The sequence below is a fragment of the Talaromyces proteolyticus genome (genome assembly GCF_021365285.1).
Source record: "Talaromyces proteolyticus strain PMI_201 chromosome Unknown BGW36scaffold_10, whole genome shotgun sequence".
Lineage (NCBI taxonomy): Eukaryota > Fungi > Ascomycota > Eurotiomycetes > Eurotiales > Trichocomaceae > Talaromyces > Talaromyces proteolyticus.
In genome coordinates, this window is record NW_025764286.1 from 1,320,946 (window position 1) to 1,333,003 (window position 12,058).

The 12,058-nt window shown below is 43.4% G+C and overlaps 4 protein-coding genes across 4 annotated transcripts; 2 read left to right on the forward strand and 2 right to left on the reverse strand.

Annotated features, from left to right (window-relative positions):
• The first annotated feature begins 23 nt into the window (after positions 1 to 23).
• Positions 24 to 1,185, forward strand: BGW36DRAFT_385771 (dehydrogenase with different specificitie). Its single transcript, XM_046216954.1, has one exon. The coding sequence runs from the start codon at positions 72 to 74 to the stop codon at positions 834 to 836; it is 765 nt and encodes a 254-aa protein (XP_046068930.1). The 5' UTR covers positions 24 to 71; the 3' UTR covers positions 837 to 1,185.
• A 646-nt stretch (positions 1,186 to 1,831) lies between these two features.
• Positions 1,832 to 3,714, forward strand: BGW36DRAFT_325701 (amino acid/polyamine transporter I). Its single transcript, XM_046212722.1, has 2 exons — positions 1,832 to 2,254; positions 2,313 to 3,714. Exons 1-2 carry the CDS (start codon positions 1,960 to 1,962, stop codon positions 3,554 to 3,556), a joined length of 1,539 nt encoding a protein of 512 aa, XP_046068931.1. The 5' UTR covers positions 1,832 to 1,959; the 3' UTR covers positions 3,557 to 3,714.
• Positions 3,715 to 4,091: 377 nt separating this feature from the next.
• On the reverse strand, positions 4,092 to 5,133 carry BGW36DRAFT_302803 (DltD N-terminal domain protein; the record flags this gene model as incomplete). The annotated part of the gene is made up of 3 exons (XM_046211827.1): positions 4,092 to 4,350; positions 4,407 to 4,563; positions 4,629 to 5,133. The coding sequence occupies 3 exons, from the start codon at positions 5,131 to 5,133 to the stop codon at positions 4,092 to 4,094; spliced, it is 921 nt and encodes a 306-aa protein (XP_046068932.1).
• Positions 5,134 to 6,765: 1,632 nt separating this feature from the next.
• Positions 6,766 to 7,224, reverse strand: BGW36DRAFT_430801 (glycosyl hydrolase family 3 C-terminal domain-containing protein; the record flags this gene model as incomplete). The annotated part of the gene is made up of 1 exon (XM_046220890.1): positions 6,766 to 7,224. One exon carries the CDS (start codon positions 7,222 to 7,224, stop codon positions 6,766 to 6,768), a length of 459 nt encoding a protein of 152 aa, XP_046068933.1.
• Positions 7,225 to 12,058: the final 4,834 nt, after the last annotated feature.

A 12,058-nucleotide genomic window follows, 5' to 3' on the forward strand; every position in this document is an offset into this window, starting at 1 on the left:
CCGCAACAGACCTTTATTATCTATGCTGGATTCACATCCAAAATTAACATATCACAGGTAAACAATTCAACATGTCGAAGAGCCTTGCTGGACGTAATGCCATCGTCTCTGGCGGCTCGCGAGGTATCGGGAAAGGTATTGCTCTGGAGCTGGCCAAACGTGGAGCAAACGTTCTGATTACCTACGAGAAGTCCGCCAAGGCTGCTGAGGGCGTAGTTGAACAGATTGAAAAGCTCGGAACGAAAGGAATGGCTCTCCAGGCAAGTTGTCTGGACATTAAATCTCCTGGCAAGATTGTGAAGGCACTTGTCGAAGCGTGGGGTAAAATTCATATCATCATCAATAACGCCGGGATCGGTGACGATATCTTCCTGGAAGATTTGACGGAATCAGACTTTGACCGACATATTATCATTAATGTCAGAATGCCCATCTTCTTGGTCAAGGCGGCCATGCAATTTTTTGGTGAGGCTCCCCGGATTGTCAACGTGTCCAGTATCATGGCGCGGGTTGGTAGCCCCCAAGCAACTGCCTATACCGCTTCAAAGTCAGCTTTGGAAGGAGTCACCAAAGTGCTCGCCATTGAGTTGGGCCATAAGTATGGAGCCACCGTGAACTGTGTGAATCCTGGTCCAGTGGAAACCGATATGTGGCTACAGACAGATAAGGACGTACGAGATATGTGGGAGGCGAATAAGGCTGCTGAAACTCCCGCAGCACCACGGATTGGCACAGTAGACGATATTGCGCAGATTGTGGCATTTTTGAGTGAGGAACAGAGCCGATGGACTACTGGTAGTACGGTGTGCGCCAATGGAGGAATGGTGTGTGTATGAGAAGACTTAAACTGATTTTAAGCCTACTATACTTTACAATAAATCCCTGTTCATACCTACCTTCTTTCGGAACTATCTACAAGCTACTATCAACATAGCATGGTTATACTTGTTTCTCTCCGTCGATGTGTGCCTTGGATTCCCTAGGCATTTGCTTGGCCGCTTTGTCACATGGCGACCGATACGATCACATATCTCTTACGGCTGCTATTATCATAACCTACTAAAACCAAGGCAGTATCTGTCTTATTCTTGCAGGCTTGAAAAATATTGTCTTTATTCTCTCCGCCGTTTGGTTGCATGACTGGCGAGTAAGAATCCCAAAGGGCTCTTCTCGTTTATTTTGCTTATAGACAAAGTTTTATTATAATAAATCATCTATCAAATCTTATGAGCTATGTGAAGATGCGTAGAGGTTACTGATGATTCTCAAAACTCTATTTAGAGAATATTAACTACGTCGATTCCAGAACGTTGGGCATTGGACACGTAGATTGTGACTTTGTTGACCCCTTTATCTTCTGGTTAGTGAAAGTTGATACCAAAACCAACAATCTTGATGAACCAAATCTATACTATGTGCTCCATAAATTGGATGATTAATTCCCCACAAAGTGCTGAAATCGACATTGGCTGAAGTTCATTTAGTTTGAATGAGATTGGCGCATTTTGCTGCTAAGTGCGAATACATAATGAAATGAAGCTTAAATTTGTAATAATGATTCGCCCTTCTCTATTCCATGCTCCATATCTTGCCCTACATGAATGGCAATTGGTTGGAGAATGACTACCAGTCAAAGTAACTGCAGCACTTGGTAATACGTGTTGCTGAAAACTATATACTGATAAGAGTGGCAAAGTGTTCGCTATTAACTTCCATTTCTGATTTTACAGGAATGTGGGGGGATTGTGGGGTGAAACTAATCACAGTGCGTGCGCTGATAAGAGACAGCCGAACTTTAGAATTAGGAGTCGTCTAGTCTTATGCGTATTGTGGAAGGTATAATAATGACTTTGAACAGATGATTTTCAACTGAAAAGGATGGCCGCTCTCATCATTTTCAGTTGCTGCTTTTCTCATATCCTCCACCTAAAGTGATTTATCCATTATAAAAAAGTCAATATGGCGAACTCGAAGAAATCCATCTTGGAGTCCAAATCTCTACAGAATGTCGACAGCACGATCGGTGTTGCGAATTTCGAGGAGCTACATCAACGGCCATTTAACCTGTGGAGCACTCTCGGATTGGCCTTCTCAGTCACCTGCACTCCTCTAGCCATTGGCTCTTACCTCTCAGTCAGTGTGGGTGTTGGGGGAAGCCCTGTTTTTTTGTTTGGGTATATTTTCTCTGCACTTATGAATCTTTGCATTTGCATTTCTTTGGCCGAGATATCGGCTATATATCCCCATGCATCCGGTAAGTACTAGATGTGTTCGATTTTTAAATAAAAGCTGAAACTAAGTTGGCAATTCAGGTCAGATATACTGGACTGCAGTCCTCTCACCGAAGCGCTTCGTGAGACCAATGGGCTATCTTAGCGGTTGGCTGACATCTGCTGGCTGGCTCTTCTGGGGTGCCTCATCCTGCCTTCTCACCTCGCAGTTGACCTGGGCTCTCGTCCAAGCCTGCGATTCGACGTTTGTAACTCAATTGTGGCACTTCTACGTACTATTTATCGCATGTGCTGTTGTTGCTCTGATTATCAACATTCCGCTTTTTCGATGGTATCCTCATCTCCTGAAAACCATGGTTTTTTACACCAACCTAGGCGCCATCTTTATCTTTATCGTCCTCCTCGTCCGAGCAACACCGAAACAAAGCGCCGAAGCAGTATTCGTTGATATCATAAATAACACTGGCTGGGATTCAAAGGGAGTGGTGTTCTTCATTGGCCTTCTTCCGGGTGTCACTGCAGTAAATGCATTCGATTCAGCAGCACATCTAGCTGAGGAAATGCCCGAACCCAGGAAGCAGGTCCCTAAAGTCATGATGATCAGTGCTTTACTCAGCTTCGTTGCCACTATTCCGATGATCTTTGCATACATGTTCTCTATTGTCAATCAGGAAGCTCTCTACAACCCGGTGGGAAATCAACCAATCATCCAGCTCTTCCTTGATTCCATGGCATCGCTACCATTGACGATAATTTCGTCACTACTTCTTATTTTGGCAATGATCATGTCTGCAGTGACAATCCTGACAACATTCAGCAGGATCTGGTGGTCTCTAGCCAGAGATAATGGTACACCATTCCCTCACTTGTTCTCGAGAATCATGACCAAAGATGAATTACCAGTGCCTGCTATCCTATTTGGGTTCTCTGCTTCAGTCGCTTTAGGTGCAATCCAGCTCGGTTCAACAACTGCCATTAATGCAATCCTGGGTGCCGGAATAATTTGTATGATGCTGTCCTACGTTGTGCCTATTATTCTGTTCCTCGGAGCCAGGAATAATCTTCCTGATAATCGTTATTTCAACCTTGGACGATTTGGTGCGATTTTCAACGTCATTGCTATATTGTGGACCATTTTCATCATAGTATGGCTTTTCTTCCCTCTCTATCTGCCAGTTACGGCTCTCACCATGAACTATTCAATCGCCGTCATTGCTGGGGTGTTTACCGTGAGCCTGATTAATTGGTTTGCCTATTCTCGGAAAGTTTTCAAAGAGCCCACAGGAATGGTTTTGGAGACAGTAGAACCAATCGACGATGTCTGAGACCAAATCATCGGAACTTTATTAATAATGGGTCGCTCTACCAATTGACAGTCCGCGGCCTAAACGCACTAGGAGGAAAAGTTCTATAGGTATGCTCGGAGTTTCAATGGGACTATCTTTCCAAAGCGTTACCTAAAAACCAATGGAGTGCTCGACCCTTTGTTTCAGATACCAATTGATCCTGTTCTTATTTCCTAGTACTTCAACAAATGTAATTAGATCCTCTCTTTTACGGTTTTGAAAACATGCAACGAAAACAGAAATCAATAACAGAAAGTTTTATGGCCAAAGCCACTCTCCTTAGCATATTGGCCAGGTAACGGTATATAGATTTGTACAATCAAACTGACTTAATGAATTTGAATAAATCATGGAACGGCAAAATATCATTTACTGATCTTTTTATGACTTGAGTCAAAAGGAATTTCGATTGCATGATTGTATTAAAAAGCCCTGAAGATGATATTTAAGAATATATGGCCTCACAATATGCTGATGTCGTGTCCAGCATGGAGATTCATACTGAATTAGCTCACTAATTAGTATGAGCTAGGTGACTTTTTAGAAATTCCGCTTGAAATGCTGCATTTCGCTCAAAGTTCGGACCAGAATAGGCCTCAAAGTGGCCACCAGGCAGCATTTGAAGGGTCTTGGGCTCCAAAGCACGAGAAAATGCCTCCAAAGACAGATCAGTGGGTGATAGGACGTCATTAACAGCCACTGTCATTAACAACGGTGTCGGGGCGATACGATGGATATGAGCAGATGGATAATATTCCCGAAGAGCCTCGATGCTACTAATAGTTAGTGGTTGATTCAAGTGCAAGTAAGGCAAAGAAGAACACGCCACCTTCTAAGAGTAACTTTATTTTGCCAGTCGCACTTTTTGGCCCAGGTGGAAAAGAAATCGTAGCTATCTGGTGTAGGCAATGCAGATGGGTTAAGAGGATTGGCATCGATGACTGGTAACATGCCAGGAGGTTTTCCGGAAGCGCGTTCCAAGCGATCTAGAAAAATATATTCGGCTTCAGAACCACATCCTTTTCAGTTGCGTTGACAAAAAAGCTCTCACCCTTTTGGAATAGTTCGTTCATATTTGCGACAAAATCCGGACGAATCAGCCTCTGGAAATTACTGTAACCATCAACACAAGGGACTTGGGACAGCACAACTTTGATCCGCTTGTCTGTAGCGCCAACCCAGAGTGCATGTCCGCCACTATAGGAACTTCCCCAGAGGCCAATCTTGTCAGCGTCAACATCTGATCGAGATTGTGCATAAGTGATGGCATCGGAGATGTCACTGGTCTGTTGTGAGGGAATGATCTCATATCGGGGCTGTCCTTCCTTTGTATCACTCTCACCAAAACCTCGGTGGTCAAACACTAGACAGCTGATAGGTAGCTTAGAGGTAAAGTATTCGGCAAATGTGTTCAAGTCCATTTCCTTCAAGGCAGAAAACCCGTGGCACATCACGAGACAAGGTAATGGGGTTGATGAGGACGAGCATGGCGTAAAAAACCAGCCGCGAATAGTGACGTCGTCAGAGGTTTGAAAGGCAACTCTTTCAAGAACCATTTCTCAAGAGCGAGAGTTCGACGGAGTCGGTGTATGGCAAATGAAGAAGATTGAATGGAATAGGTAGTACTAACTACTAAGGCATAGTCTTAGAGGGCAAATCAATCGAGCACAGTACAGTAAATTCAATCTTAATTTCCTCAAACTCTTTCATATCATACTATAATAACCTTGTAACTAGTGACAATATATAGGACGGGCGATGGATTAGCTCTAGCACAGGCTCGTTAGCAACTTCCCAATTCTGAAAGTAGTTAGTGGTATAGTGTCCAACTTTTAACCGCTATACCAAAAAGGGCGCAACCCTGACTTAGTAAGGATTCCTGTGGTATTATAGTCGCATATTATTTCTGACATATAGATACCCATTCTGTCCAAGTCGGCCAATGAGATTTGGGCATGGAAAAGTTCGCCAAGAAAAGAAGGCCCCAGCGAAGCGAAACTCGTATACAAGATTCTCCGAGAATCAAATCAGCGGATGTTGGAGAATGATAAGCTAATTGGAGAAGTTCACGGTGATTTTTTTAAAGAACAGTAGCCTGATTTCCAATATAAAGAGTCAAGTCGAACCTACATGGACATAATTGAGATTCCAGTAATTTCTCTGCCATAACTATCAAAACACTTCCCAGGTCTCCACCCTGCAATTCACTGTAAGAGGATCCTAACCTGAAATGTAAGAGATTTTTGGCTTACTCCTTTCAGTAAATATGGATCGAGCAACATACGAGGAATATCTCAAGCAAGTCAACCTCGGCAAAATTCGAGATATTGCAGATCAATATTTCGACGATTCCATTCAGGTTACAGTTGGAAATATCAGCTACAGCAAGTCACGGCTTTTACAACTTATGGATGTCACAGCAGAACAGATGGTGGAGACTTTCGACTTGGTGAACTTCTACCAAGGCGAGGATGGTATCGCGGCTGAGGTGAAAACCAAATTTCTGGCCAAGAACGACGTGATCAAAGAACCTTTTGAGGAAGCCGGCTTTCCAGAAGGCTTCGTAGCACTTAAAAAAGGTGAAATTCTTGTGGTCCGCAGTGTATACACCTATAAAATCAAGGATGGGAAATTTGTACTTAGCCAGGGATTCCCTGCATGAGGGAAACGTTCTACTGGTATTCCATAACGTATTCCACATGCACCCTGCACAGCCTCGTATTGCATAGAAAATGGTTATTTTTATCCTCTCTAAATATCAACAACACCACGTCACACTTAGTTAATACATAGATACATATTATAATAGATGTACATTAAGGTAATAATCTCATCAGAATACACTCTTTTATCTTTAAATTTTAGAGTATTAAGTACTAAAAGGATGTTATAAAAATGTCTTTCTAATTCACCATTCTATCTGTTCATGAATTCTCACCTGAGCGGTCAGCATAATTTCATCGCCAGCATTTTTTCCAACCTCCAGAAGATACAGGCCTTTCTCTGTAATCCATCTTCCATCCCAGTGGACCAGATCCCTCTTCTCAAGACTCAAAATCGCCCTCCGCATTTTGCCCACCGCCAAAATATGTGTTTTTCAACCCATCTCAGTTCCCAGACCCCAGTACCATCGCAGAAAGTTGATGACAGCTGAACAACCTCCAGGCCGGCCACCTTACCTGTATTGCTCACCTCCACAATGAGATCCCACCCTGAGGTTGTCTTCGATATCTCAAGCTTGGAGATATCGAAAGTTGAGTATCCAAGGCCATAACCGAACCAATATCTCGGCTTGACCCCATGATGAAGATACCAGCGATACCCAACAAAAATCTCTTCGGAATAGAATATTTGTTCGTCTGTACCAGGCCACGTGTGCTTAATTTTTGGAAGTCCAAGTCGGTATGTTTGAACGGCCAGCTGATAGGTAGCCGACCTGATGGGCTAACCATACCAATGAGAATATCGCAGAGAGTGTTATCAACCTCCTGGCCACTGTACCATGCGTGGGCTATGGTATTTGCCTCGGTTTCCCAGTCTATTTCCACGGGCGACCCTGACTGATTGACGATGACGATGTTTTCAGGGTGGATTGCAGACCTGAGGAGGGTTCGTGCAAGCGTATCTTGTGTCCCGGGGAGTGACATTGTAGTACCATCATGGCTCGCGACAATACGAACGCGAGGTTTATCCTCTTCGCGTGTGCCTTCATAGCAATCTTGAAATCTACAACCCTGGGATATGATTCTTCGATGATAGTAACTGCAATAGCTGCCTGCATAGATACCCATATAACTGAACTGACAGGCTTGGCCATCCGAATAGACTTCAATTTTGCCTGCGAATTCCAATTACTTTGGCCTGACTACTGTGACTACTTCTTTGAATGTTGCCATCGTCTTCGTTGGAGCCGTGATCGCAACTCCGTTCGCTGGCACTCTATCCAACCAATGGGGTCGCAAATAGTGCCTTGTGGCAACTTCAGCTATCGCTATCATTGGTATGATTTAAGCCGTCTCCGTCCATGAAGCTATGTTCTGTATTGGCAGGCTTTAATAGGTATCTCGATCAATACAGGATCCGTGGCTGCACCGGCGTAAGTACCTATAAGGTGCGGAGATACCTGCGATAGCTGGCAGTGTCCCCAGATATCCTGCGGAGGTATCTCATCCGCGCAACCGTGAGATGCTGGTCGGACTGTGGGGGCCTGCCTATTATGTTGGGAGCATTCTTGCTGCCTTAATCACATTTGTTAGTCAATATCTCAACTCTACCTGGGCATGGAGATTGCCATCCCGGGTGGGTGCTATGACCATTCTTTGAACCTCGATTCTGGTTCAGATCCACTCCTCCCTTCAGTCCTGTGCATTATGCCCTTGGCTTTTATGCCTGAATCTCCTCGATGGTTGATCTACCAAGACTGTCATGAAGAAGCCAAGATGATGATAATCAAATACCACGGAGCAGGTGATGTCAACTCCCCTATTGTTGCCATAGAATACAAGACAATTTGCCAAGAAAAAGAGTCCCAACAGATCGGCTTTAAAGCCCTCTTATCAACAAAATCCAATCGCTAGAGATTTGGCCTTATTGCAGCCACGGCCGGTTAGAGCCACGGCCGGTTAGAGACACACACAAACTAGTATCAATTACTGATTTAACATATTTTCTACTGATGTCTTCTGCCAGTGGGCGGGAACAATATCATTACTTATTATCTTGGGAACACTCTTACCACTGTGGGCATCACAGAAGTACAGACGCAGCTCGGTATCAATATTGGTATCAGTAGCTTCAGTCTAGTTATATGCGTGCTTGGAAGCTTCTGTTCTGTGAAACTCGGTCGTCGCCCTTCATTCTGTGAGAGAACCTTGATACTTGACGGTCCAAATTATATTATGAAATACCGCTAACTGGTATCAGTGTTCTCCACCGCTCTAATGGGCATGACTCTGTTCATATACGCCATTATCACAAAAATGTATATTGGTAGAGATAATTCAGACGCATCGGACAGTTTGGTGTTCCTAATCTTCCTCTTTTTCGGAATATACTCATTTGTGTGGACGCCTCTTTCCGCACTCTGTCCAGTAAAGGTGCCGCCTACTCAACTCGTGCACACGGATTGGCAGTCTACAGCTGCATCGTCTACCTTACGGCCTTCTTCAACACATACATAATAATACCCTTCGCAATGAGAATTACCTGGGGGTTCTACTCGATCACCGCTTTGTGGTGCTTAGCTGAATGTGTGGTGATTTATTTCTATTTTCCAGAGATAGGGGCATGTCCATGGAGGAAATTGATGTTATATTTGACAGAGGCATGGTCAATGATGGCGTGGAAATTGTCACAAAAGTGGATGTAGAGAACCAAGCCTATTGAGGAATGGACGTGCATGAAAGCGATGAGCGGTATATACTACCCCACCATTCATTTGATTATCATTACTATAACTATATATAGCTTATATCTAAACTCTAATCAAGATTATTTCTTAAACCCCAATGCCAAAATCTACTAGACTGTATAAAAAATAGCCCTAGAATATCAATGTTCCTGTATCGTTATCCATACAGTATCTTACTTTAACTGTAATATGATGTCATATCTTGTAACTGTATCATGACGTGTCCATCGTAGTCTAGAATTTTCCACAAATGCAAACAACCAAACACAAAAAGCTAGAACGGGCCATGAGTTACGAGCCAGTCGGGTCATGACGGCTCATTTGTCGACTTCTTTAACGGTAGTTAAATGATAGTCGTCCGTTTCCGGTAACACCAAAAAATAGATACCATTCATATGTTTTTATTGCATTTCCAATAACCACATCACACTACATTGGGGACAGAGCTGACGGTGGCTGGCTAGATGTAGATTATGTGCTGATAGCTAGGTTTCCGTATGCCAGGGTTCCCAGACAGCCACGGTTTCCGAAGACGTCGAGATTAGTCTTCATTCCAACACATTACTGCAATTTAAAAATCCTTACCATGTTATTCCAATAATATAGATTGTATGACGTGACAATGAGAATAACTAATTGCATCATTTATCAGCTGGTAATTATATACCATAAGTATATTTAGTTTCGATTATCCACTGATCTTGCTTACTTGGTGAATGTATGATTCTACGGTAATCACAGAGCAATACAGAGCAAAATATCTCGTTCTATTCAAGTGTCACTCAAGTCAAGATGCCCCCTAATTGGAAAAATAGGGCTCCTTTGCAAGGAGAAATAGAAGTCAGCCCGGCGGATTTATCATTCCAAGTCTCGACAGGAATTCCTGGCGGCTTCTCAGCCACAGGCCATTTCCGCGGACCAATTTCTGGGAGCATGGCTCTTCCAATACGGTTAGTGTTACATTCTCATTCATTAATTTGAAGACTCACTAAGAGAGACAAAGTCCTGGTAGTACACTCTTCTGGAATGATATACAGGACAGGACGTATCCAGCCACTCTAGAGAGGAAGCAGGATGTAAGCAGCAAATGAGCTTGGGCAGCAGAATAACAGTTACCCGCCTTCAGGCCGAAGCTAATAATTATATAGGAGCTCTACATCAATATCGGGGAGGGAAGTTTGCCTGCCCTCATTGAACTTAATGGCTCTCCACCTCAGGTTCATGAGCCGTTATACGGAGAGGTGACGTTTAGTCAGGCTCTCCCGCCCTGAAGAGTTTGCATGATTTCTTAATAGGAAAGTATGGGAAGAACTGGGAAAGTAAAATGAATGAACGAATGAAGTCTCTCTTTTTTCATTGTATTGGAAAGTTTCGGAGGGTTTTATGATAATGTATACCTCGGTGTAGGTTTTTCCCTGTCAGTTATCGGGTTTCCCTATGCTGTAATGCAAATGCAGAGGAAATATTTGGAAGGTTCTAAGAGTTATGACGCGAGTCTCTACAATCAAATTCGAAATAAAAAAGTGAACTGGTTAAAAGGTGTTTCTTCGGGAACGTTGGGAATTGTCGATCATCCGGTATTTTACGGTACAAGTACATTACAAGGCCCAGCAACCTGGTATGTTAAAAGTAGCTTAGCGTTTCTTGGCATTAAGGTCTGAGAAACAATCAAAGAGTGTGGGTGGTGACGCCAGTATTAAGCTTAATTAACGGCTAAGTAATCTCAACTAATGCGTACAAAAGCTCAATGTATACGCCAAGGCATGTGACCCAATGACGCGGCGTCTCAAACAATGGTCACATCTCGTCACAGAAATCAGTGATCACGGTGGATATTCTGCTAACAGTACGGAGAAGAGAGATCGCAAAAATAAGGTTTACCCCGCACAAATAAGCCCCTCTGTAAGATTTTGAGACGTTAGGATCAAGCGCTTCCCCACGGGGTTCAGCGTGGTTTGAGAGACTTGGCTTGCGGACGATAAGATGAACTCCGCGGTGAGGCTGTTCCTGCTTCGGGAAGGACACAATTTCGCGAGTGGTAAAACAGACTTCGTTGTTCTTCGCTTCCGTCTAGTGAGGAAAATTTCTCAGATTGCCAGGGGCTGTAAGCAGATCCAATCTGTTGAGTAGATAGAGAATCTCGCTTGAAAACTGCTAACCAGGAAAATATCCGTTATTGGTTCAACTTACTATTTAACTGATGGGTGCTCCACCAACTGCCGTCTATGGCGGTGATTGTTGTCCTTTCAGACTTCGATATTTACAATTGCAAGGTGTCTCAGCTTAAGATCCCTCGAGGGCGTCAACCGATTTTGCATCAATGGGGTCTTCGTCACCTACCGTAAATGGTTCCTTGCGAGGCCTGTCTACCATTTCTTCGCTCGCTCCTTATTCATGGATAAAAGTCTGTGGACTCGGAACTATAACCCTGAGAGCTCGCCTGTATTACCTTTTCTATCAATATAAGAATAATCTTAACTACTTGGGCATAAGTTATAAACTTAGCTTACGAAGCCGGATGTAGGTACGCGCGGTGTGTTTAACTATCCGTTTGGGTCGGCTATCGCTGTGGCTTGCGACCTCCGCGAAAGGATAATTTACAGAGCTGTTGATGATATAACTTAAAGCAATAAACACTATTACCCTTTTTTATAAAATAAGCATATGTAGTAATAGTGTTGACGTAATTACCTATTGAGCCGATTCTTCATGTACTTGTATTGATAGACTGACCGTTCTGTCAGCCTGCCTGACCAGCGGTTTATTGGTTACACTGAAATTTGTATGGGATAATGAACTTTACCCTGGAAATATTTATCTAAACTGGCATTGGCCGCCCCGACGTAGTTCACCCTGATTAGTCCAGTACTCCTTATTAGGCCGGCATATATATGCAGTATTACACATGAAGTCTCAGGAATCCGGCGCCACCAATTTAACATGGATTTATAGGGGTTCTTCACTTTTATAGTTACATACACTTTATCACACAGCCTTTTCATCAAATGCAAGCCTTAGCGACCTTTGGATATTTGGGTGCTTGAAGGTACACAGGTTGCTCCCTAGTTAAA